This window comes from Cololabis saira, chromosome 19, assembly GCF_033807715.1.
Source record: "Cololabis saira isolate AMF1-May2022 chromosome 19, fColSai1.1, whole genome shotgun sequence".
NCBI lineage: Eukaryota > Metazoa > Chordata > Actinopteri > Beloniformes > Belonidae > Cololabis > Cololabis saira.
The window spans coordinates 37,079,814-37,107,003 of NC_084605.1; the positions used below are offsets into that span (position 1 = coordinate 37,079,814).

At 42.7% G+C, this 27,190-nt stretch overlaps 1 protein-coding gene across 1 annotated transcript in view; it reads right to left on the bottom strand.

Moving 5' to 3' along the window:
• wnk4a (WNK lysine deficient protein kinase 4a) overlaps positions 1-26,208 on the bottom strand; it is a 58,610-nt gene extending 32,402 nt beyond the window's left edge. Inside the window, exons 1-5 of the mRNA XM_061707663.1 lie at positions 26,042-26,208; positions 25,140-25,805; positions 3,509-3,681; positions 2,963-3,183; positions 610-767 (exon numbers count right to left, since the gene is read on the bottom strand). Coding sequence (XP_061563647.1) covers positions 610-767; positions 2,963-3,183; positions 3,509-3,681; positions 25,140-25,766 — 1,179 coding nt within the window. The 5' untranslated portion in view covers positions 25,767-25,805; positions 26,042-26,208. The remainder of the gene's footprint in view (positions 1-609; positions 768-2,962; positions 3,184-3,508; positions 3,682-25,139; positions 25,806-26,041) is intronic.
• Between the last annotated feature and the right edge of the window lie 982 nt (positions 26,209-27,190).

Here is a 27,190-nt window from a genome sequence, read left to right on the forward strand (position 1 = left end):
CAGCCAAGACCCTAACGTCTACTCCTCATCCCCATCTCAAATCAAACCTCTTTTTCCCTTTAAAACTTTCTCATCTGTCCTGAATTCAACATCATCTGTGAGCAAATGGGACTGGGATCAATAAAGTAAAAAGATAAGGACTTCCTAAGTGTATTTGTTGTTAATCAAAATGGTATTTCTGCAAAACTTTAAGGGCTTATAACTGACAAGAAGCAGTGCCATCAGGTCAGGACTATCCCTCTAAATAAACCCCAAAAACCAGTTAGACAGGCTCTTTAAACCGGTAAAGATGCTTACAAATCAGTGAGCGAGACGTGTGCCATCCTGCGTGATGTCTGCAGGCTGACAGCAGAAAAGTAATTATGCTATGCAGCTCTGCACTGAGCACATAGTGTATCAAACTAAGACTTTAGCAGGCAACACGGAACTCTAATCCCATGTGGGCCCCATCTCTGTCCAAGTTCAGAGGATCACAAGCAGCATACGCATGATCTCCCAGCTCCTCCGAGTCTAATTCCTGCGTGCACATGGAAGACGGCGAACACATGTGGACAATTACATTAAATACAGGGGGAAAGGAGACGGCCCGGCTCTTCCCCCTTTACTTACGCTGGTGACTTTGCGGTAGATCTGGGCGGCGTTTTGGCACTCGGAGTATGGATACTCGGAGGTGGCCATCTCCAGGATGCACATTCCCAAGGCATAGACGTCCACCGCCTCGTCATATTTCTCCTCGTACATCTCTGGGGCCATGAACTCCGGCGTTCCTGTCAACAGTTCGGAGGAGAACGAAAAGTTAACGGTCCATACTGATCACTCGGGACAAGAAAACATAAATGAATCTAATTTTAGATCAGAATGTAAACATGTAGAATATTCCTGGACTGCTGGCGACACTACAATGTGGACAGGAAATGGACAAGAGCATTCATATGGGGGTGGTGACAGTTTTGTTTCCACAGTTTGTTGGAGGTGAAGGCAGACAGGGTGCTGTTGTTGACAATGTAAGATACTCTATCCTCCCAGAATATTGTGATTTTTCTGGTGGAGGTGCAAACAAGTAGGAACCATCCCATAATCAGGAATGACGTTGGAAGCTCCAAAAACGGATCAAGTGTGGTCCTCTTATGGACATGTGTACTATGGTGCCTGGACTAGAAGTAGGCAAAAAAATACAATAAAGAAAATAAAGTAGCTGAGTTGTTACGGTAACCAGTTTGGTGTTTCAATATTGACACATCCTCCTAGGCATCGTTCCTGCGTCTGGTTCTGTCAGAGGTGTCTCTCTGTTAAAGGGGACTGTTTCTTTCCACAGTCGCCCGGTGCTTGTTATCCTTATTCTACTGGCTCTGTAGTAATTGGACTGATTTGGTATGAGTTGAACTCTATTGCTGAAGTGCCTTGAGATCAGACTTGAGTTATAATAGTTTTACTTTGTTTTTCAGTTAGTTTGATTGTTTCAGTTTAGTTTTAGTTAGCATAGCAATCGTATCAGTAGCTTTAGTCTTAGTTGTGATTTTCTAAAATGAAGTACAAACATAAATTAAAGCTGCAAGCAGCGATGAACGGGCCCTCGCACTCATGGCCACCGTCCCCCATAAGCATATCAGAAATGACACCACCCATGACTTCCTATGTCAAACCATTCAAAAGTTATAGCAGAAAAAAGGAACTATGAAATATCAACCAATCAGAAAAAGGGGCAGGGCTAATTTGCACCAATTATGGTCAAGGACTCAAAACAAATGGACAAATGTCCGATGACACCACCCACGACTCTTTATGTCAAACCATTCAAAAGTTATGGCAGAGAATAGTATTCTAGGGGGCTCTGTTGAGCTGTTAGGCCACGCCCATTAATACAAACCATGAAATATCAAATTTATCACCAGGCCTGGCTTGCATGCAAAATTTGGTGACTTTTGGGGAACTATCAAATATGGACCAATCAGATGAAGGGTGGGCGCGCTTTTTAGCGTCTAGCGTCGCCACGGTAACGCTTATTAAAGAGAAAAGTAATGCACGTCGTCGCAGGATGGAGACGCACATTTTGATGTATAACACACCTGGGTGCACGTTACGGTTCGGCCATATTAACTGCCGAAGGAATGGCATAAATTGCGCCAAAATTACGCGATTAATTCAACTGTACTGTAAGTTCTCGGCCCTAAAAAACAAGGCATGAAACAAAAATGAGGACAAAGTTAATTTGACCTGCAATTCTATTTCATTTCAGTTAGTTTTGCAGTGTTAATTTGAGTTTTTATTTAGTTTTACTTTACAAACATCTTTACTTTTTATTTTTATTTCAGTTAACAGGATTATCTATTTCTGGTTCACTTCAGCTTTCATTGACTACTGTATAAGAACTCTGTTAGAGATATTTGTCATGATTGAGGATACATAAATAAAGCTGAATTGGATTGAATTAAAACTGAATCTTGAAGGAAGTGCCAGCAGTTATTATTTTAACAGGATAGCTGGGGACAATGCATCCAGTTTGGGAAGTATTTGAGTCGGGACCAAAGCAGTGGGCAGATTGACCCTGAGATGTCTAAAATAATGTCATTAGTATAAACTGTTTTCTTTTCTATCTTGTTTGACAATCATGAGTTTCATTTGTACCCGCTTGATTAAATTTAAGTGCCATTTTAAGCATGAATCAACAAGCCATTACACTGCATCTGATGGCTGGCACTCCCTAAATGTACTGCATGTTAAGGGCAATTTCCCACTAAATTACAGGCCATTTGAGTGACGATGCTGCAGCTTCAAATGCTGTCAGGAAGTCAAACACAGATTTTCTGCTTGCTTGTGTCCAAGAAAATCAGGCAGGATAGTTTCCAGAGCAGCGGCGTTTTGCACATTTAACCAATTCCCAAATAGTTTTTCCGGAATCTCAAAGCCATTACACTGAAACCAAATTGTGTTTTAGGTGCTGTATCTTTGAGAAGCTACTAACCAATGACACTTTTAGCGAAAGAGGCACTTTTGAGAGTGGCCAGGCCCAGATCTCCTATCTTGACGGAGCCGGTGGGGCCGGTGATGAAGATATTGTCACACTTCAGGTCCCGGTGGATGATGGGAGGAGTGCGCGTGTGCAAGAAGTGAAGCCCTTTGAGGATCTGCCGACTCCAGCGCTGCAGAAGTTTCAGTTTCATCTCTTTGAACCTCTTCAGGTACCTAAAACAAAGTAAGATAAGATTCAACATCTCACTCTAAACATGTCACAGCACAGCAAGAAGAGGAAGCTTTTAAGTTCAACAAAGCAATTCATCTCTTATTTTGACAGGCAAGAGGAAGTGTTGAATATGTTCCCTGAATTCTCTCCCAGAACATCATGTACAAAGGAGAATTATTTTCTGCTCCTTATTCTGCATCTCCTTTGAGGGCAGAAGACAAGCTATCAAACATAACCCAAATTTCCTCCCTAACATGTTGGAGAAGCTCTGCATAGGAAGATAATTGCAGATAATTGGGGACAGAGAGACAGGGAGCAGAAACTCACGTCTTGAGTGTGCCTGAGGTCATGAGTTCAGTCACCAGGAGGATGCACTTGTGGCCCTTAAGTGTCGACTTCCAGGAGTCGTGGAAGCGGACGATGTTCGGGTGCTGCAGCCCTTTCAGCATCTCCACTTCCTCGCTGAAGCGCTGTCGCTCTGCCTTGGTCAGTTTACGGGTCTGCAGGAACACAAAACACACAACAAAACATTAGCAGAGGATCCCTCACTTTGGACGACGAGTACCAAGAGAAGCATTTTGAAGATGTGTCAATGTCAGAGGAGGGGCTCTTTAAGGATGAAGTGCATGGAATACCAGCTTCTTTATTTGTATTCTTACTTTTTATTAATGTGAATAATTAGTGCTGGGCGGTATACCGGTTCATACCGAATACCGGTGTTTATTTTTCTTATGATATGAATTTTTCATATACCGTAATACCGGTGAGTGTACAGTAGCGTACACAACGTTGGGAACGCCGCGCGGCGGAACGTAGCGCCGCTGGACACTGTTTGTGAGGGGACTGTTTAGCTTTAGCAGTTGCATTGTTTACAGCGGACACATGTGGGTGAAGATGGCTGAAAACAAAAGTCCCACAACTGTTCCAGAACATGACACAGGGGAACTTGTTCCGAAAAGAGGAGCCGTGTCGACTGTGTGGAAATTCTTTGGCTTTAAAAAAGACGACGTCCCACAAACAACAATCATCTGCAAGTGTTGTAAAGCTAAAGTTGTAGCCGCGGGAGGCAACACTAGCAACTTGCTCCACCACCTCAGCCGCAAACATGTGATAGAATATCAAGAATGCATGAAGCTGAGATCTGCGTCCACCACGTCTACAGGTAACACTAGAAGTGCGGGAGAAAAGTCAAGTCAGACAACACTTAAAGACGCCTTTGCTAGGGGGACTGCCTATGATAAAAAGAGCAAACGGTGGATTGAGATTCGAAACGCGATCACGGTCCACCTAGCCAAAGATATGGTACCACTTAGTACCGTAGAGAAACACGGCTTCAGGGAGTTGATCAAAACTCTGGATGTTTTTCTACAATATTTCCTCCTCATGACAGTAAAATAGTTCTAAGCCAATTTACTGCAGCAATTCCTTTCCAAATCATTAGAAAATGTGGTTAACACCCAGTTGTGCATGAAAAAAAAAATACCGTGATATACCGTGAAACCGATATAATTTTAAATACCGTGATATAAATTTTTGGTCATACCGCCCAGCACTATGAATACTACACTGCAGCAATAGGATTGTCTCTTTCCGGCCCCCTCAGTTCAATTACACATCTTTGCATCCACTTCATGCACCGATTTTGATGGTATTTGGTACACAACTACACCAAACATGGAAAGTTTGATTATTTACCCTCCTGTATACATTATAAAAACGGATGATAATCTGTGCTAACCGATACAAATACACAAAAATCATAAAAACCTCAGGAAAAAAATGAAACCTAAACAACTCTGATTGCAAAGTGTTTGAAAGCTCTCCAGCTGGAATTAAATTCCACAAAAATAAAGTCTTGTTGACAGTTACAAAGGTTTTAACATATGCTCCGGTCTTGTCGGGGTTTCATAGCTTGGCTTTGACGATCGCAGACAAAGACAAGGGACCAGTTTGACAAATCACTGCTGCTTCAGCTAATGAGCTCAACTTTGGATTGGAAACTGCAATCCCTCCCATCTGGGCAACCCTCCTGTTACATAACCATGTTTATTGTCCAACAAAAAGGTAGAAACTGCATAAATCTATGACATTTCCGAAATCGAGCGAAACAAGACCGAAACAAACCCTGCAATCAACTCGGACGAACAGAGACATTTTTGTGCTTCCTTTAGCATGAATGGACCGATTTAGCCGACGGTGGAGTAGCTCTGCCTGTGGTTGGGTGGCTAGTGGAAAACTCCTAAGAGACTGCAGGGCCATGAATCCTGCATTGAGGGAGATTTCTGGGAAAGAAAAAGAAAAAAAAAAAAAAGGTCTCTACATATGTTTATGCTTACAATCAACTTTGACCAGCAGCCTCTCTGCTTTCTCCCAGAGAGCGAGGAGGTGCTGCGGTGGCCGGCGCTGCGTTATCACCGTCAACACAGGAGGCACACTGTCTGCAAAACCTGGTCAAAATCAGGTCACCCTGTGAAATAAGCCCTTTACCTGCATGTTCAACACTGAAAATGTCATATTACGCCAGCGCCTGCAGCATGAAAGCCCTCTGTGAAAGAGTCAAGACCTTTGACCAAAGGGACTACTTTTACGTCAATAGATGCCACTTTATGATGTGGACGCAGGCCTGAGGTTATCTCTCAAAACCTAAAACCCTTCTCAGACTAGGGATGGGCAGTATGGACTAAAAAATGTTTCATGATCATTTCTGGCATTTATCCCGATAACGATAAAAATGACGATAAAAAAACAAAACAATTCAACTCCATCTTTTTAACTATAAATCTATCTCACTCTCAGATCCGCCATGTTTGTTACACAAAAACATCATCAATGGTAATTTATCCTTCTTTCTTTCTTTCTTTCTTTCTTTCTTTCTTTCTTTCTTTCTTTCTTTCTTTCTTTCTTTCTTTCTTTCTTTCTTTCTTTCTTTCTTTCTCATTTCCTTCCTTCCTTCCTCCTTCCTTCCTCGTTCGTTCGTTCGTTCGTTCGTTCGTTCGTTCGTTCGTTCGTTCGTTCGTTCGTTCGTTCGTTCGTTCGTTCGTTCGTTCGTTCGTTCGTTCGTTCGTTCGTTCGTTCGTTCGTTCGTTCGTTCGTTCGTTCGTTCGTTCGTTCGTTCGTTCGTTCGTTCGTTCGTTCGTTCGTTCGTTCGTTCGTTCGTTCGTTCGTTCGTTCGTTCGTTCGTTCGTTCGTTCGTTCGTTCGTTCGTTCGTTCGTTCGTTCGTTCGTTCGTTCGTTCGTTCGTTCCTTCCTTCCTTCCTTCCTTCCTTCCTTCCTTCCTTCCTTCCTTCCTTCCTTCCTTCCTTCCTTCCTTCCTTCCTTCCTTCCTTCCTTCCTTCCTTCCTTCCTTCCTTCCTTCCTTCCTTCCTTCCTTCCTTCCTTCCTTCCTTCCTTCCTTCCTTCCTTCCTTCCTTCCTTCCTTCCTTCCTTCCTTCCTTCCTTCCTTCCTTCCTTCCTTCCTTCCTTCCTTCCTTCCTTCCTTCCTTCCTTCCTTCCTTCCTTCCTTCCTTCGTTCTGCGTCACCATACCATAAAGAACCATAAATCAGCTTTACACAAAAACATCATCAACAGGAATTTATAATTTTTACCGCGAGATGACAAATTCTTACCGTGGGGAATTCTTTTGACGGTAAATCATGAACGGTAAAATATCACCCATTCCTATCTCAGAGTCACTAAATGATTAGCAAAATAAAAAGTGAATTCTTTCAGCTGAAGGTGGGTAAGTTCAGCTGCTTCTCTGAGTCACTGCGGTTTAAACGTACGCAGACAGCGAGCTTTACCCCGGCCATACATCACTCTGCTTAACATGAAGAAAAAGGAAACGCATTATGATATGACACAAATCACGGCCGTTTACGCACGAGCCGGATTGAGCGTGTCACTGAGTTTATGGGATGACACGCATCTGGATATTTATGTATCCAAGCGTGGTAACAGCAGACCCCTGTGCAGTGAGCTTTGTCTCCTGTGGACAGGCGCCGGTGCAGAGAAATGAAAAACAGTTTGCAGAACAGAGCTGGCGTAGCATGCGCCGGCTGTGGCGTGCAGCCCTGCCAATACCTCTTGTGGCACTTCCAAAACCACAAGACTTACTACAGCTTGGCACCCTGGATGGCATGACTGCGGATTACCAGCACATTAATAGCAGGCCTTCTTGGAAAAACTGAAATTTTGCTGTGGCAACTCTGAGCAACAAACGTGAGCGGGAGCTGATCAGGGGAGATAATTTATTCCAAATCTGTCGTCCCCTGAAAGACAACCATTGTTCATTTAAAGAAAAAGGAGCAAAAGTGGAAAATATAGAGAAAAATTAAGTACAGATGTAAAAAGTAAAATCAATACTCTGTGTTGATATTGTGACGCAGTCATATGATCAAACTGATGACGATTCTGGCCTGTTTCACTCGTCAAATGCACTTAAGCTGTGACTAATTGCAGGAATTATAATGCTTTTATTGAGAGTGTTTTCAAAACTATCAACAGATCACAAAAAAAGTCTAACAGATATGATCATTTCTTTCAGTGTTTTAGGTAACCCACCATTACAAAACTATTCTAAAATCAGAATCCCTTCAGCATCTCCCGAAGCTGAAACACTCACAATCAAAGCCTCTATCAAACTTTTCCATGGAACATTGGACAACATCTATCTAGCCCTAACTTTCTTCTCCCCGTCCCCTATTAGGCCAAAATCATTGCACAATTTGTGAGAAAATTATACATGGGGGAGCTGCAAAAACAAACCATCCCAACTTTGAGAGAACATGAGAGTATATCCATAAAAAACTCCTAAAAGCTTTTCTTGCACCTTTCCTGGAAGGTGTGTGTGTGTGTGTGTGTGTGTGTGTGTGTGTGTGTGTGTGTGGAGCTGGGGGTCTGCTAGAGCTGGGCTCAGAGCCACGTTAGTGGAGTTACATAAGCACTAGTGTGGATGGCAGAGGAGCCATCTGTATTAGAAACCCCCGTCAGCGCCTCTATGACTCTATTATGACAACGGGACAAGAACACGACACGTCAGCCAGCATTACAGCCACGCTAAGTGGTGCGTGGCCGAGGCTCGGCACGGGGAACGGACAGTGTCCTGACATTTGTGCTCACACAGGTACATGGAGTCCGGACGGAGTTTGGGCAACAACCACTCGGTTTCGGGCCGGCTGTGGCGTCTGTAGGAATCCTGATTAAAAACAACAGGGAAAAGTAGGGCAAGTGAAAAACGGGAGCCTGCCGAGGTCTACGTGAAGGGTTTTGTCTCGTTTTTTTCCCATCTCAGCATCTAATAAATAGATAAATATTACTTTGTAATCCTTTTAGCACATATTAATTCTTCAGGATTCTTGATTATAATCCTGTGCACAAGCTGCATTCATGTTTTGTTCATCCTCTTGTGGCTAGAGCGGGCAGTTGTTAGGCTATTCGTGGCCGCGCGATGGGCCGGTGACCCGTCCAGGTGGCATCCCTGCCTTGTGACCCTAAATAGAAATAAGCGGATATAGATGACAGATGGATGCTGAGGCCCACGTTTCTCTGGTGAAAGAGATTTATATTTATTTATTAATCTACTATCGGTGGTACTGCTCGGTAAAATAAAGGAAGACTAAAAACAAAACAACTCCCATCCAGAGTTGTCAAGTAACGAAGTACAAATACTTTGTTACCTTACTTAAGTAGAAATTTTGGTTATCTATACTTCACTGGAGTAATTATTTTTCAGACGACTTTTTACTTTTACTCCTTACATTTTCACACAATTATCTGTACTTTTTACTCCTTACATTTAAAAAACAGCCTCGTTACTCTATTTCATTTCAGCCTTTAATAAAAACTATCCAGTTAAATTGCTCCATCCGGATAGAGTGAATTTGGTTGTGGTTGTTTCAGATGTTCTTGTCCAGTTTTGTTCTTACATCCGTTCCCTCAGATTCCTGCAACTAAACTTGGATGTACATTACAATAAAGGTTAGGATAAATGATAACATGAACATGAAGTTTGACTTTTTGCACCATTACAATACTTATAGACAACTAGTCATCATATCTGCTGCTCTCTGAAACACATGTTAATGCTCAATAGTACACATATATGGTAAGTAAGTGATAAATGATAAGTAGTTTTGAAACCAGTACTTTTATACTTTTACTTAAGTAAAAAACTTGAGATGATACTTCAACTTGTACAGGAGTATTTTTAAACTCTAGTATCTATACTTCTACCTGAGTAATGAATGTGAATACTGAAGACACGTCTGCTCCCATCCAATCATTTCCAACTCCACGAGCACGATGTGGCCCTCCGAGATCATTAGTTCTTCCTAAAGATTTACATCTGATTTCAAAAACCTGAGTGCTATAATTTCAATAAATCATGAGACCCAGTTTAAGCTCAAATGGAGCATTTTGTCGTGACTGTCTATCAGTCTATCCTGAAGATGAACCTTGCAGAAACTAATATTGGACTAAATAGAAATAAGAAATTGCAGGTGTTGGGAATATTATCACCAGATTTGTTGCAAAATGTGAACTCTCTAAATGCCTCGTCTTTTAAGTCGGGTGAACAGATTTATCGGTTCTCGTCTGATTTTCGTACATATTGATGAACCGTCGTGTTAACCTGGTGCTTATATTTGGATTTCAAGTCGTAGCTCAGCGAACAAAAATCAGAAACATGTAATCTGGGAAATTATTTTCCAACATCTTTCTGAAGAATTTATGGCAAATATGGCCAATAGTTGATTATTTAAAAATAAATGAATTTAGAGAAAATAAAAGGCACTTCATGTGTGATTAACACGGATGAGAGTATGTTTATAACAGTGAAAAGGTGAACATAACTTCCTGTAGATTTGACAACAATGACCATTTGAGTCACCTAAAAAACCTTTCTGACCGATGCTTGAAGCACTTTAGGACATCTCCTTCCTCTTAGTAACTTATTTTATTTTGGAGCTTCTCTTTCAGACCATCCCTTGCGTGTCTCCTCCAGGTCTGGCAGAGCAGAGATAAAGAGCAGAGATCACCAGGACCTCTTAATGACATGGGTGAACCTGCATTGCTGGGGCATGACCCAACTACCGTCCGCCAAAGGCTGCGAGGACTGGCTGGCACGGGATTGAGGTCAGAGGCGAAGCGAGGAGACCAAAAGAAAAGTCTGACCTCACTGCTACAGAAGCGACAGAGCTGCACGACTGACAGGCACCGTGCATAAACACGCACGTAGGCACTTCCCCTGGTACAGTGTTACATTTAGATGTTTGCAGGTGAGAACTGAGGTGGTAGTGTGCTCATTCCAAGAAAGAAGAAAAAAAAAAGGACCATGGCATGTTCTGTAAATGGAGCAGGCAGAGAGAGGTTAGCCATTAATCTTATAAGGACTGAGGACTGAAAACCTTCGTCTGACTGCGGCTCCCACTAAGAACCTGACTGGTGCCTGGTTAATCACGGAGCTGCAGCATTGTGCTGGCCTTTATGTGTTTCAAACAGGAAAAGTGTTTTTTTCTTATTATTATCTGCCAAGGACACCATTTCCACAGATATTTGGATATTGGATGGAATCATTTTTCCTTCATTTTATTTATTCTTGTGCTAATAAGAGAGAGATTTGAGATGGCCAATATAAGGGAATATCCTCCCCTGTGCTATGGGTCAATGACGAATAAGGATTTTCAACAGGTCCATTTTAAAATAATTAAAAAAAAGAATATCTATTGCAGTAGTTCAAACATTAAGAATGTTGTGTACACATAAATTCATATAAAACTTTTAAATTAAGTGATTTTTGTCAAGATGAATTGGCACTAGCCTTAAAAAAGTCATGTGGTGCAACCATGATTCATATTAAAATTAATTAAATAAATAAATAAATAAACTTGACATCTCTTTTTTTTACAAGTTTTCAGTATTATACAAAAATGGTTATTTTAATGGTCGCATCACATGATATTTCATAAAATGGACATCAGTCAAACTTCGTTTGTATATTATGATGGAAATATAAATATAAATGTGTATAAATCTTATACTTTACAAGACATTTTGGAAATCCTGCCAGATAGGGCAGAAGATTGATTTAAATAAATTTATAATTATTTCAAATAAGTTTTAAAAACAGGAGTCCTGGTCGGACGGTCGCACCACGTGACATTTTGATGCTTAAAACAACAACAAAATCCCAAATAACTAGTATTTTTTGAAAAGTTCAAGTGAGTCCATATGTGGGACAGGTAGGTCATATATATGGTATTTTTTATCCATTTAAACCTTTTTTGAATTGAAAAATAATCTGTTTTTCTGAAAATATAGGCGTCACGTCATTGACCCCTATGCATCTGGCTAACTTGCACAAATGCATGGTCATCCTCTTTTTGCATCACTTTTCCTGAAAGACTGTTTATCTGAGAGATGGAAGATGGTTTATTATCTGTTTACTTTGGTATCTTAACCTGTCGATTGTTTGCCTTTAGTAACTCATTACAACATGAGTTAACAGTGGTCTGTGACAGATTTGCACGTATAGTAAAGGGTCCTCCACCACTCGTAAGACTGCTCTTCTTCAATAATTGTCTGGACTTTCATAGTAAGCACTGTGTTTCGCAAGGACACAAACTGATAATGTTTCCTTGGAAACTACATTCACTACATTTACTAGCATTGTGACATTAGCTCTGGTTGTAAAACACTCCCATAGATGCTCTCTGGTGTGTCTATTCAGTTCTCCAATTACAAACTGACTGAATGTTAAATGGTTGTAAATTTAGAAGTTTATATGAGCACATTACAAACTGTCCCAGGGAGAGTCCAGAGAGCAATATAACCAAAACAAACATCCCTTCATCCCTTCATCCCCTCATCCCTGACTTTAACACTCGACTTGGGTGCCTGATGCAACCGAGGACCACTTTGACCTGCAACTACTCAGCTGACGTCAGCGCAAGCCCGGGTCAGGTTAAACTAAGACGACAGGACATTCTTGCTCCAGTCTGATCAAATAAGCCCGCGAGCGAGGGAAGTTTCATATGCATGGGGGCATTGTAGCTGTTCTCATGAAGCCAATTTGAGGTGAGGACTGTGAAAGGAACTAACACTTTGTTCTAGTGAGGAAATCCAGTCAACCGCGGAAAGATCACAAGATGCCTCAAGGACTCGGTTTACGGTATTTGAGAGGGGGAAAAAAAAGAGAAAAGAAAAAGCCAGTCAAGAAATGTAACATGAAGAGAAGGGTGAAAGGAGTTTTGTAATGGCCTCATCGATACGATCGGTTACAAGTGTGAGTGACTGCGTTTCCATGCATCAATAACCCTTTTAAAACCCGAATATTGGCAATAACCCGAATTTGGACGGCCATGTAAACACCAATAACCCCTTTGAATAACCTGAATTTGCTCATATTTGGGTTTTTAAAAACCCGAATATGACCCCTGGGTTACTCCTTTTAAAACCTGAATATTGGGTCATGTAAACCCCAAACGGAATATCCCCATCAAACGGAACATGAATTTGTTTTCTGCACATGCTCTGTTCATAAGGAATCCTGGTCTTTTGAGTCCAGGAAGTTCTTATAAACACGGAGAAACCAAGACCAGGAGGAGACTAATCACTTCATAAATGTAATGAAGGATATGAACATTTCTGCATTTGTAGACGGTAGAAAGTACCGGGATAGAAGATTTACAAGAAGGAGAGAGAAAAGTTGCGCGAAGCAGCATTTGTTTTGAATTTGGATACAGGAAGAAGAAGCAGAAATGATGGTAATTGCGTCATGATGTTCTCCGTGCGTCGCTGGTTTGATCCAGATATCCAGAATGATTAATTACCATGGAAACAGGGATAACCCTGTTTGCTCACGCAGGTAAACGGAATATTCCCAATGTTTCAGTAACCGGAAAATTAGCAATAACCCAAATTTTGACTGCATGTAAACGTAGTCATTGATGGTCAGGGTCGGAACGAAGTGGTAAGATTTATAATATTGTAATTGTGGCAGGGTGGAGGAGCTGCAGCCACTCAGGCTGACGGGCCACACCTGTGTCCCATCAGCCTGAGTGGCTGCAGCTACTCCACCCTGCCACAGTAATCAATAAGATCATATTGACAATAATCACTGCTAACCTCAGAAATGCCCGTCCTTTGGCCCGGTAACAGCTGGTACAGGCTGCAACAGACACGCGGGGAGTAAAGAGTAGGGAAAGGCTCTAAGTGATGGACAGATTAACCACAAATTGAAGAAATTTGAGATTTAACAAACCGGTGTGAAGGAGCCTCTCAAAAGTGCAGCAGCAGGACAAATCAGCAAACAAGGAGCGTGTCATGTGAGAGTCCTGCTCTTCCACAATTAGACGCTATATATTTAGCAGTTCCCAATTCTGCACACCGACGGCTATTATTAAAATGCGGGTTTTAAAGACACTTGTAAAGTGAACAGGCCCTCGTGTCTCCGTGGTGCATCCTCTGCTGCTGCAGGAGGACCAACGCAAACATGCAGCCTGTTCAAACCCATCCCCAACCCCAACACACTCAACTGGCCACTGTGGCAGCTTTTGGAGACAGAACATGAAATAAAAATAGTTTACCTAGTGTTTGTTTTTTTGGGGGCTACAAATCACAGAAACCTTTTTTTAAGATGTGAACACAAACCATAAAATGCTAACTTGTTCCAACTGCTCCAGATGAACTCAGTCAACCCACAGCCCAAATTATTTTAAAATGTTTGCGATAATTATCGGCCATCAACAGACTACACGCCCCGTATTCATGTGCCAGACGACGCATGGCTGATGGTTTTAAAGGTGTGTACCTTTTAAAGGTGTGTACCTCATGTCTGGAAGATGGAAGGAGGAGACTATTGTTGCATTTTCTTAGCATAGTTGTTGTTTAACTTTGTTTACTCTTCCTTCCCAACGCTGGTAACCCCAGATGTGTCCTCATGTTAATGATCTGTCAATAATTAGTCAGTAATCAAGTCGATCACACGTGTTACTCCAGAGATGAAGATCTGACAACCAAAGCTCCACACATGCCATTATTTGTATTAAAACTACAATTTCACCACGAGGACGTGAGAACATCAGCCCTTTTAACCCTTGTACTGTGTTTGGGTCAAAATGACCTAATTCTCCTGTTCCTTCTTTCCTCCTGCTCTCTCCTTCCTTCTCCCTTCCTCTTTTCTCCCTTCCTTCCTTCCTCCCTACATTCCTTCCTTCCTTCCTTCCTTCCTTCCTTCCTTCCTTCCTTCCTTCCTTCCTTCCTTCCTTCCTTCCTTCCTTCCTTCCTTCCTTCCTTCCTTCCTTCCTTCCTTCCTTCCTTCCTTTCTCCCTTCCTTCTTTTCTCCCTTCCTTCCTTCCTTTCTCCCTTCTTTCCTTCCTTCCTTCTTTTCTCCCTTCCTTCTTTCCTTCCTTCCTTCTTTCCTTCCTTCCTTCTTTTCTCCCTTCCTTCTTTCCTTCCTTCCTTCTTTTCTCCCTTCCTTCCTTCCTTTCTCCTTTCTTTCTTTCCTTCCTTCCTTCCTTCCTTCTTTTCTCCCTTCCTTCTTTCCTTCTTTTCTTCCTTCCTTCCTTCTTTCCTCCCTTCTTCCCTCCCTCCTTCCTTGACCTTCCTCCAGCACAAGGGTTAAGTTCCTATGGTCTCTGCAACATGCGAGTGAGGGTTGTATTTATATCATTACTTGTTGTGAGTTTAGGGCTGATAAAACCCTGTGGGCATCAATGAAATTCCAGCCCTGTGGAGGGAGCTGCAAAATCTTTAATTCACTTCATAATTAAATAATTCTGTTTTAGGGAAATGTTTGAAGGAATCTCTGAAACATGTGCTCAATGGAAATGTGATTTACGGTGCCCTTTAGCTGTGGGAGGGAGGGAGAGCAGCAGAGTGTTACCCTGACAAACATGGACGTGCTATCAGGTGCACTGGCGACCAGGACCGGATACAGTTCACTAAGTGATGGTATGCAAGCGGGGCTGCTGTCACAGGACGGCACCTGCATCAAAGATTTACGAATCCCGGACTCGTTGCGCAAGAGTGTCCGGTAAAAGAGCACTGACAAATATTTTTAACCTGTGGAAGCAAGGAACAACTTTGGAAACCCACATGACCCACAGCAGCTTTTCCATCACAGGGGAAACACAAATTCACCTTTTTTTGTTGACTGAGAAAACACATTACAGTGTTTGCTGATAAGTACTGAGCGGTGCAGGGCCCCAAACAGGCTCTTACTGTGCACCGTTGGTCAAGTCATCCCACGGACAACTCAACACCTCCATCCCACATGTTCTGACACACGAGGCCATTTCTGCAGTGACCAGCAGTAACCTCCTCCCTCTGCAGCCACGGCTGCAGCCCTGACACCTCCTAAAGCCTGTTCAGGAAGCAAGACTCCCAGTCCCAGACTGTGGGGTAACCACATGTTTCTCAGCAAAGTAATGGGTTACAGTCATGCATAGTTAAAGAAACCCTGCAGAGAGAGGAGATCTTCTTGTGGTGGGAATATCTTTCCAAAAACCTTTTTTGTGTTCTGTCACGGAGCTGACAATGGTCAAGGAAATGTGGTGGCTTCACCACTTTATCCTGAAAGGTGCAAATATTAAAAAAAGAAGAAGAAGAAGAAGAAAGTCAAACAAACCTTTATGTGTGACGAGTCAAAAATCTTAAACTGTGACCGTAAACTTTGCACCACTGTCGGACATCAGCGTGTGTGGAATCAATCAAGACACACAGGCTGAGGTTAAAGTCTTTACATCATCACATTAAAAGATAATATTTGATGAAAATGAAATTTGCTCATTGGAAGAATTTCTATACATAACAGACGGCAGAAGAGTCCAACTGTCTACTTGTGTTTTCTTGTATATTTGCAATATTTTAACCTCCAAAAGCAGGAGGACTCTGTGTTCAATGTCAAAGACAGAAGTTAATAGTGATAGTCTTACACTGAAATAGAGCTGGGTATCGTCACTGACCTCCCGATACCATACCATTCCGATACACTAGGTCCCAAGTCGATACGATTTCCGATACGATACGATATCGACATTCTAGTTACAATACCAATTTTGCTTTGGCAATGGAAGGGATTCCTGCCGGGGACGCTGAACCGTGGGTGGGGTTGGTGAAAGGATCTTTCTGTGTGGAGTTTGCATGTTCTCCCCGTGTTCCCTTGGGTAGCTAATGTGACCTCCCCTCACAAAAACATGCAGCAGTCCTGGGCTCTACTGCCCCCTCTGGCCAACCGGGGAACAGATGGGGTGGGGAGGATCCGGCCGGAATAACGTGATCCTTCCACGCGCTACGTCCGGCCAGAGAAACCTCACCCTGTCTGGTGAAAAGATGCTGCTGCTCACTCCTCAGGTTAAGGAGGAGACTGAGCTCAGTGCAGGAACTCCCTGGGTTGGTAGAGGGAGCAATGCTCTGGACTGTTAGGTAGGAGCACTGGGTGATAAAAATGGGGAAAAATTTTTTTTTTTTTAAATCGATACTTGGATTTATGTATCGATAATCGTTCCTACACATGTATATCGATAAAATATCGATATATCGATATTTCTAACCCACCCCTACACTGAAATCTATGTACCACCAGAGCAACAGCTCAAATGGCCTGTACGTGGGCCCCTGTCCTGCATGTTTTAGATGTTTCCCTGCACCAACACACCTGATTCTAATTAATGGTCCTAATTAGCTTGTCATCAAGGTCTGCACAACTCTGCTGATGACACAGGTACTTGTATCACGGTGTGTTGAAGCAGGGAAACATCTAAGTCATGCAAGACAGTGGCCCACGAGGACCAGGATTGAGAAACATTAAGAATTGGGACAATGTTGTGTAATGCATCAGGGGGGAAAAATGGTAAAGGCTAGTACCTGTCCCTGAGCAAAGTAGATTAAAAGACACTGGAGGGCTGAAGAGCTTCTGAAAACTGCTGGCAGTTGCATCCATAAATATTAGTTTAAACACTATCAAGCGAAGAAATGACCAAATATGAACAGTGAGAAGTGTTTGAGGCCACGTCACATGTAGAATCACATCTGTGTCTGCATCACTAATATTTAGGTGTATATGTTTATTAAAAGCAACATCTGCTGCCATACAGATGACATCTTTTTTAAGTACGACTTTGGTTGTTTCATGAGGATGAAGCCCCGTCACATTGTGCATGAATCAAAATAGCATGCCTCCACGATGAAAACGCCATGCAATAAAAGAAATACTACAATAAAGCCCCCAACTTTTTAGAAACATGATAAAATGAGTGCATATTTACATATTCTGTTTAAATTACTTGAGAGATTTATTCAGTATGTTCGACATATTTATAAGCAGGGTGCAGTTTAGTAGGTGATGTTCACAAGTGAAGGCTAAAATAAGATATGATCCTTACATAAATGGTGATGAAGGTTTTCTGGTCCCATCTCGCAGTCTGACATTCAATTAACCCTCTTTTACTGTACTGTATGCATAAGCTTAACGTGTATTCTGGTCTTCATGAGCATCAGCTTTGATATTCATCTAAAGACAGGGCTCTGGGAGCTTATCTGAGAGTTAAGGGCTTGTTCAAGTCAAATACAGCAACACGTGTGCAGAGCTGATGTGTGCTGAGTGCAGAGACAAAAAACAAAAAAAGTCATCGGAATGCTATAAAAATACATTTAAAAAAAAAAAGCAAATGTGATTCTTAGACATCCAACGGGTTCTTGCAAAGACATAGATATTTAGGTCATTTTGAAGAGCACCCCTGGGGGTAAACCGAGAAGAGAGGGAAGAAAAAAAGCCCTCACTGAGCCCCGTCAGGGAAAAACTAAACAAAAAGATAGCTGTATAAAATATGGGTTAGCAGAATACTCCTGTTATGAGCTGGAAAACCTACAAACAAACCTGGGCCTTTCAATGAAATCTCTCACATGAACAATCGATCGACTGAGAAAACTCAATAAAAGCGGTGACTCAGCAGGGAGAGAGGCCTGGCAAAGACACATTTATGCTCATAAAAGCACAAAAGCTCTGTCATTACACCAACAAGATAGAAATATATATATATATAAATATGTATACATCATTTCTGTTCACTTCCTCCTTCCTGTCTGTCTGGTTAAGTCTTGTGTAATAAAAGAATTACATTAATGATTGTTGAAGTGTTTTATTGTTACTGATAAGATTGTTACTGATAAGAAGCAGATTTTAATCAGTCACTAACAACTTAGCACCTGCACAGAACTTTCTGCAAATACATTTTTGAAACATGAACGGTCCCATAGACATAAAAATACCAGCACACATGAAGAGCACTACCACTGTTTTTATCTGGATAAGCATCACTGAGGGCCAGACTACAGAAACCAGGAGTTTGACGTATAGACACACGCTCACCTGCAGGCTCTGTTCTAGTTTACATTACAAACTCACCCAACGCCATCAGGCCTATGCACAAAGAGCCATCCAGCTGCCTGTACTTGCAACAGTATGCACCCTACATTTGACGCTGACATGCCATCAAAAGGCAGCCACCGTAGTCATAAACCAGTCAGACCCTTTTCAGTCCTGACTGGATTCTGAACGATGCAGACAGGTTATATCCTGCAGTACAGTCAAATGTTTTATCGTTTGACCTAAAAAAGTGACATTTCTGGCAAGTGTAAATGTAGGTTATCGTTGCAGGGCTCTTTCACTTGGAGGATGAGGACAACAGACTTAAACTTGATTTCAAACATACTTTTGCAAGGCTAAACATAAAACAAATGTGTATTTCTGTTACAGGTGTAAAATTATGGCATGGACAAAGCAAGGAACTGAAAAGTTGCACAAGTTTGTATCAGCTTAAGAAAATGTTTAAAAAAGAAAAGATAAGTGCCTACAAAAAAGAAGAAGGAGAAAGAGAAAAAATAGATAGAAGAGTGGTATTTTTGTTTGTTTTCTTGTTATAAATATGTGTATAGATAGATTGGTGTTCAGTAAGTCAATGTAATGGTATTAACAGAGAGGGGCAGGTATCATAAGTTTTCTTCTTCCTGCACCTTTTCTTTCATGGTGATAATGTGTACTTCATGGAATTTTGTACAACATTATTAAGAATATATACCATGAATGGAATAAATGAAATGAAATGAAAACTTTCTCCTGTGAGAGCACGAGCGGGCCCTGATAAGCCGGGGGCCTGGGGGCTTGGGGGCCGGACAGGGCTGACAGTGTTGATGTTGACCACAGCAGAGCCGATAGGGAGCCCGCTGCTCGTCGCTGAACACTAGCCAGGTCCAGATAAAGGATGCACGGCCAGGCTTGTCCTCTGAGGTCCTGGCCAACATAACAGAGAGCGATAGCGCGGCTACATAGATCAGAGGTTCGTGCCAGACTGGATTTCTGCTCCTTTGCTTAACACTGTAACTCATGTGAGGACAACCTGTGAAGTTGTTGTAGGCCTGAATAAAGTTTTACAGGGTTAATTGATTCAGTTTTTCTTCTCTTTTAACGAGAGTTTAAACAGCACAGTTTCAAGCACCTTTCAAGAGCCCACTTGTACTGCTCCAGTGATGGCTCCAGCCAGCCCACTGATATAATGTTCTACACCACAGCCTGTCTGTCTGTCTGCAGACAACCAGGCTCTCTGGAGACATGAACACAAGGGCTTGCTAACACAGGGAACCTTGTGATTCAATGCAATACATGACATACTGATAATGTCATGATACAGTGACTCTGAAGTAGTTTATATATATATTGCTGGGCAACAACTGTAACTTGTCCCATTGCCATCAAACTGGTCAGGTTTCCTTCATTCAGGTTCAGCACCACCTTGAGGAGCCACGAAACAGGAATAGCAGCTCTGATTTGTTCTGAATGCTTTATTTCATTAATCATGATGCTAAAATTTGACTTGGTCTCATATTGCTCACAAGGACGATGATATTTTAAAAATGCTTCTGACGACTGAACAAAAAAACTCCTCCACTACGTGTTGAACCAAACTACACGTTTACACTCACTCAAGTACAATTTAAGGACTATAGTCAGCAAATGACTTATTTTTTTAAGGCAGCAAACTTAAGTTTTTAAGTTGAACTACACTAATAATTCTTACAGTTTAGTCGCGGTATCAAGTTTTATTCGTTGTACTTCTGGGTCACTACAGGACTGTCTCAGAAAATTTGAATATTGTGATAAAGTTCTTTATTTTCTGTAATGCAATTAAAAAAACAAAAATGTCATACATTCTGGATTCATTACAAATCAACTGAAATATTGCAAGCCTTTTATTATTTTAATATTGCTGATTATGGCTTCTTTCTTAAGCTGTAAGCCATGATCAGCAATATTAAAATAATAAAAGTCTTGCAATATTTCAGTTGATTTGTAATGAATCCAGAATGTATGACATTTTTGCATTATAGAAAATAAAGGACTTCACACAATATTCAAATTTTCTGAGACAGTCCTGTACAAGAAAATGATCCGAGCATGGAAAGTCCTCTCACATTTTATGAGAATCAACAAAACCTTGTGTCGAGCCCGGTTCATTATAACCAACAGAAAAGTGTCCCAGCCTTCATTCATGTATCCCAGTAAAAGGTTAATTGGTTGTAGATGCTGCAGTGTTTTCAAACCCACCCAAGCCAGTCTCCGGGGAAGCCGGCCCCTCATAAACGCAGAAACTGCTGAAAATACAGGTGGCTGGAGCGTTGCACTCAGGCACTGGGAACCTGTTGATCTGGAGCTCGATGAACCCATGTATGTTGCTTTGGGTTCGAAAATGAACCAAACTTTTCAAGCATCTGTTGCAAGGTGGAAGAAGACGTCGGAAGCTGCTGTCCTTGAATGAGACCAGGTATTTTGTGAGCGATGCCCTTCACAGGAGCTCACTGAGAAGGATTTGTGCGTCAGTGCTCTCATTACTATCAGTTACTCAGTAGCTCAGCGGCCTGTTGCGCTCACAGCCACCTGTGCAGGATACAGGGAGAGATTCACACTCATTACTAGTGAGATGCTTTTCAAGTCCGGTGCAGGGCCGTACAATAGGCATGGCACTGCAAATACACATGAAAGCTGTACATTCCCCCCCTTGCTACCTCGGTGTGTGAGAGGAGGTGAAAGGACCACGGAACAGCTCATCCATTATTTATTGCCTCTACATTTCCTGCAAAGCCCAGTCTACCCTTCCTATACGGCGGCTCAGTCACCCGTGGCTCTGCGGGGGTTACGGTTGCTAGGTAGCCGCCACCTGGAAAGGGTTTGTTTTGTTTTTCCCTGGTTTCTTTTAACAGCACTAACAGCCTTCAATCTTGCACCCAAGTGTCTTGACTCAGTTGATACGTGAAGAAAATGACTGAATGACAGCTCAAAGGAGCACGTGTCTGGTGCTAACTAGAGATGGGCGGTATGGACTAAAAAATGTATCACGATCATTTCTGGCATTTATCCCCATAACGATAAAAATGACGATAAAAAAATACCAATTCAACTCCACCTTTGTAACTATAAATCTATGTCGTCCTTCCTTCCTCCCTTCCTCCCTTCCTTCCTTCCTTCCTTCCTCCCTTCCTCCCTTCCTTCCTTCCTCCCTTCCTTCCTTCCTTCCTTCCTTCCTTCCTTCCTTCCTTCCTTCCTTCCTTCCTTCCTTCCTTCCTCCATCTTCCTTCCTTCCTTCCTTCCTTCCTTCCTTCCTTCCTTCCTTCCTCCCTTCCTTCCTTCCTTCCTTCCTTCCTTCCTTCCTTCCTTCCTTCCTTCCTCCATCTTCCTTCCTTCCTTCCTTCCTTCCTTCCTTCCTCCCTTCCTCCCTTCCTCCCTTCCTTCCTTCCTTCCTTCCTTCCTTCCTTCCTTCCTCCCTTCCTTCCTTCCTTCCTTCCTTCCTTCCTTCCTTCCTTCCTCCATCTTCCTTCCTTCCTTCCTTCCTTCCTTCCTTCCTTCCTTCCTTCCTTCCTTCCTTCCTTCCTTCCTTCCTTCCTTCCTTCCTTCCTTCCTTCCTCCATATTCCTTCCTTCCTTCCTCCATCTTCCTTCCTTCCTTCCTTCCTTCCTTCCTTCCTTCCTCCCTTCCTTCCTTCCTTCCTTCCTTCCTTCCTCCATCTTCCTTCCTTCCTTCCTTCCTTCCTTCCTTCCTTCCTTCCTTCCTTCCTTCCTTCCTTCCTTCCTCCATCTTCCTTCCTTCCTCCCTTCCTTATTTTCTCCCTCCCTTCCTTCCTTCTTTCCTTCTTTTCTCCTATCCTTCCTTCCTTCCTTCCTTCCTTCCTTCCTTCCTTCCTTCCTTCCTTCCTTCCTTCCTTCCTTCCTTCCTTCCTTCCTTCCTTCCTTCCTTCCTTCCTTCCTTCCTTCCTTCCCGTACGTTGTGCGTGGATTTAACACAGAACCATAAATCAGCTTTACACAAAAACATCATCAACGGGAATTAATCATTTTTACCGTTAATGTTTTAACGGTTTATCATGAACGGTAAAATATCACCCATTCCTAGTGCTAACAGTGCTTCATAGGATTGTCATGAATCAATCAAAACATTGACCTAATAGATTGATAAATATCATTGATGTCATTTACTTGTCAAAATAAAGTTTGCATTTATTACAGCGTGTTTGAAAAATATGAAAAAAGGAGACTAGATATGGAGAATCTGAGAGCATGTTTGCTAGGCCAAACAAAATGAGTTTTTTGTTGTTTTTTTTAAACCATTTCAATCAGTCTGAGCTCGGGACAACCCTGCTTCAGAGGACTGCTAACTCTCTTAAACGTGTTCCAGCTGTGACTCATATTTCTCATCGTAGATCCCTGATGATGTCTTTCCTCACTGGCACTGCGTGAATACACACCTGAATAGTTAAAAGGCCAAATGTTCTGCTTTCACGGGGGCGTTAACACTTGCCGCTGATCAGATAATCAAATGCATTTGTTTAGCAGAACTTGATAAAGAGCATTTGATCACGTCCTCATAAGTAAAGCTGGAGCTGAAAGAGGACGGTTTCTCTTCCTGCAACATCCCTCTGCTTTATGGAGTCTAAATATTTCACCTTATAGAAGCTTTAATTTGGTTACTTTTCTACTTTATTTGCATAGATTGGAAACAAGGCCATTTGATTTATGATCAGTGACAGGAAGCTCATTTATCACGACATGCAGCGTCAGCATTGCATGTCATGGAAGAATCTGAATGTTTTGTTTAGGTATTGTGTGCTTGCACAAAAAGTTCCTGAGGACACCGCCCAGAAAGACCGGCCTTGTTGACACTACACTGTACACTGGAGGACACCATCATGAGTTTCAATAACATCACCATTAATCAAAAGTATCAGCCATCTGAGCAGCAGATACGGCTTAACCCTCCTCACATCCTAAAGAGCTGATCTCAACTTTGGACCGATCACATCTCAGGCTCTATAATACATATTTAACAGAGCTTAAGGCATTTCTACCTGACCTGTGATGACGCACCTGCAACTGCTGCTCCATCAACATTGCAGGGGTGATTGTGTTTAGCCAGCAACAGTGAGCTTTCACATTTCTGCTAGGCGTGATGGGGACGCGGTGAAGGCGGAGTGGCGACTGCGTTTCTGAAATGCGACTGCGGCTCAGCCTCTCTTTGAGGTTAACTTATCACAACTGCAACCGTATCAACAATGGCCACCTTTAAGCTTATTAGGGATGATTAAGGGGCTTAGCAGGGCTCATGTCTCAAGCCAAGCGATGAAAAAGCATGCTTGTTTCCAAAATGGCCCATGGCCATAAAAGCAGGAAGAAGAAAAAAAATAAAAAATCAGTTGCACTGTTCAACTTTACAAAACTCAAGATAAGGGCTATGCTTTAAATCTAAGAGCACATTAGGGATGTAATGTCACTTGTATCTGACTGGAGGAAGTAAAACCTCAATGGCAGGTGGAGGTACAGTACAGTTTCATCTCTTAGGAGTGACTGTATCTCCTAAACTGATCCCTGTGCTGTGATATATTGTAGCATGGATAACAAATAACTGTTCAAAACCATCAATTAACTCCGTATAGGAGGCAGTGAGCTCGCATGGCTGTTAAGTACCGACACCACACGAAAACAAACGGCAAGGATGGAATTAAAGCTTAAATCTTTAATCTTTCTGTGCTATCAAATCATGTAAGCAAGAGGGAGGCAGCTGTTGGCCGGGCTGTCTGGGGCTGCATGCCAACCTCTGTGGCCCAGAGGGCACGCACACCTCCACGCTTTTACTGCATCCAACTTCTCTGTTCACCATTCTTTCCTACGTGTGTAATAAATGCATAAATATCTCACATCCAAAGACGGATGCTAAATCATCAGGGTCATATACCTGACCTGTCACCTCCCAGCCGTGTGTTTGCTCATGAGGTGTCCAGAGAGCCTCCGTGTCACGGTTTGTTAATGAAAAAGGAGATTAGAAGGGATCATGGTGGGAAGAGTGGTTCCTAACAGGGAGACCTGGGTCAGGGCAGGGCTTGGCACAACCGACTCAAGGTCAGCAAGTAATAATATACACTAGATTAGCTGCTTTAATTCACGGCTGAGGGCTGAGGCCGGAGTTAAGGGTGGAGTGGGGCAGTAAACCAGGCAAAGAGTCAGTCTGTGGGGACATAGTACTTTACTATTAAAGTACTATTATACTATTACTACTATAAATGTGCAATATCTTTCACTTTCTTTCACTCACTGCAACGTGTAATTATGTAAATATCCATCTGTAAATATCTGTCAGCTATCTTTTTATATACTATTATTTCTTATTATTTATCTTTCTTATTATTATTATTATTGTATACCAGTTTATTGTTTATAGTGTGTTATTATTATTACTGTGTTATTACTTTTTCTATTGTTGCCTCTTGTTTTTGCACTATCCCCTTTGCTGCTGTAAACTGCAAATTTCCCCTCTATGGGACTATTAAAGGTTTATCTTATCTTATCTCTTACTATATGGCTAAAACAGTTGTGAAAGTTGTGAAAAAAGTTACTGCTTCAGTTTATAGTGTATTTCTTTTACATTTAACAGCACCCACCTGTAGCTCACACCATGCCACCTCCACTGTAGTCTCCGTGTCCAGTCCCTTATAGACAGTCTTGAACGAGCCCCGTCCGATCTCTATGTTGAACTTGAGGTATCGTCCATCGGGAGAGGTGGCCACGGCTTTGGTCTCCACGTCCTCCTTCTCCTCCTGCTCCCACTGGGAATCAAACGCGATGCGGGACAGAGTTGCGTTTTTCCTGTTCTGCAGCTCGTTTTCTGAGTCCGTGCTGGCTTCGTGCGCGGGGGACGTGGGGGCCCCCGGGGGCCCCGGCACCGGGGAGCCGGGCCCCGGGGAGCCGGGCCCCGGGGAGTCGGGCCCCGGAGAGCCGGGCCCCGGGGGCGAGGGCGGCGGGGTGTCGTCGGGCTTGTCCTCCTCCGCCAGGGGCTCTGCCAGGGTGAGGATGTTCTCCGCGGACCAGGACAGGGCTTTGGAGAGCACTCCCCCGTACAGGGGCGAGTCCAGGTCCATGCTGATCTTCTGCAGCCCGTAGGAGTTCCTGCGTGCGCCCAGGCCGTGCGTCCGGAGCACGGACTGGACGCGCAGACAGTCGTCGCTCATGTCCACGGCCAGGCCGGGGAACCCGCGTCCTGCATGGATCTCCACTTGAGCATGAGACATGGTGGCAGGTTCACTGTCTTCCCAGCTTAGATCCTACATCTGAAAAAAAAACGACAACGGGCCAGTCGGGTTACTTAAACATCCAGTTTCCACGATGACAATTAAGTCTATGGGTTTAAAAACAAACACTAGTGTCTACAAAATAGGTAGTAAAATCACGGATGAGACTAAACACGACCCTTCTACCACATGGGAGCTGACACCGCCTGTAGATGTAACCAACTGTGGAGAGAAATCCAAAAAGCGCAACAGAAAATAGAGAAATAGGGACTTACTCATCCCCGCTGCGGCGCAGAATCCCCCTCAGGAAAGTTGTGTTGTGCATTAACGCACAGTCTCTGCTCTCTGCTCTGGCCAAAGACTTATGCCATAGTCTGCCGTGGAGAGACGGAGCTTCCAATATCAACAAGGCTCTGGTGGGCTGTGCGTCCTGCGCGCTCCGTGCGCGCTCCGTGCGCTCCAACTCCGCCCCGCGGCTTTGACGCGCAGAGACAGCTCTCTGGACCAGCGCAGCTCTGCCTCACTCACAATAGTTAGAAAAAGAAAAGAAACACTACTTTAGTTTTTTTTTTAGCTTTGATATTACTAAAAAAAGTGGATCATTATGAGGCCTAAAAGTTGATCACCGCGTTTGTTATTTTACTTTGAAGGTTGAACTTGAGGGTAGTGTGTTATTGCCAATACACATAGGACTGTCTCAGAACATTAGAATATTGTGATAAAGTTCTTTATTTTCTGTAATGCAATTAAAAAAACAAAAAAAGTAATACATTCTGGATTCATTACAAATCAACTGAAATATTGCAAGCCTTTTATTATTTTAATATTGCTGATCATGGCTTACAGTTTAAGAAAACTCAAATATCCTATCTCAAAAAATTAGAATATTCTGGGAATCTTAATCTTAAACTGTTTAAGTTTAAATATTACATTTTTTTTTTTTTAATTGCATTACAGAAAATAAAGAACTTTATCACAATATTCTAATTTTCTGAGACAGTCCTGTATAGATCAACCCCACTTGAGATTCTTTGTGTTAGGATGAGTGAGGAGTAATTTTTTCTCCCAGTTTTATTCCGTCATGTGATCATCCTGGCTGAGAGCTGTGTGGGTTTCACCCTGCAGGGGGAGATCCACGCACCGGGCAGCATGCAGCTTCTTTTGAAACGAGACACCGCTTGCAGGGCCACACTGGGCTCCACCTGTCCCAGCAGCACATACACGCTTTTTATCAGCAAACAACTCAATCCCCCCGAGCTGTTTCATCCCCGCGGGGCACATGATGCATCCAGTTTGCTTTCATTTGGCACAAGTGCAGACAGAAAGATCATGCCGGCTCCATCACCAGGACTGAGCTCTGCACGTCTGCACACTGCTGTGTTGTTGCCACTGGCATTCAGACTTTTCTCAGAGCATCTAAGATC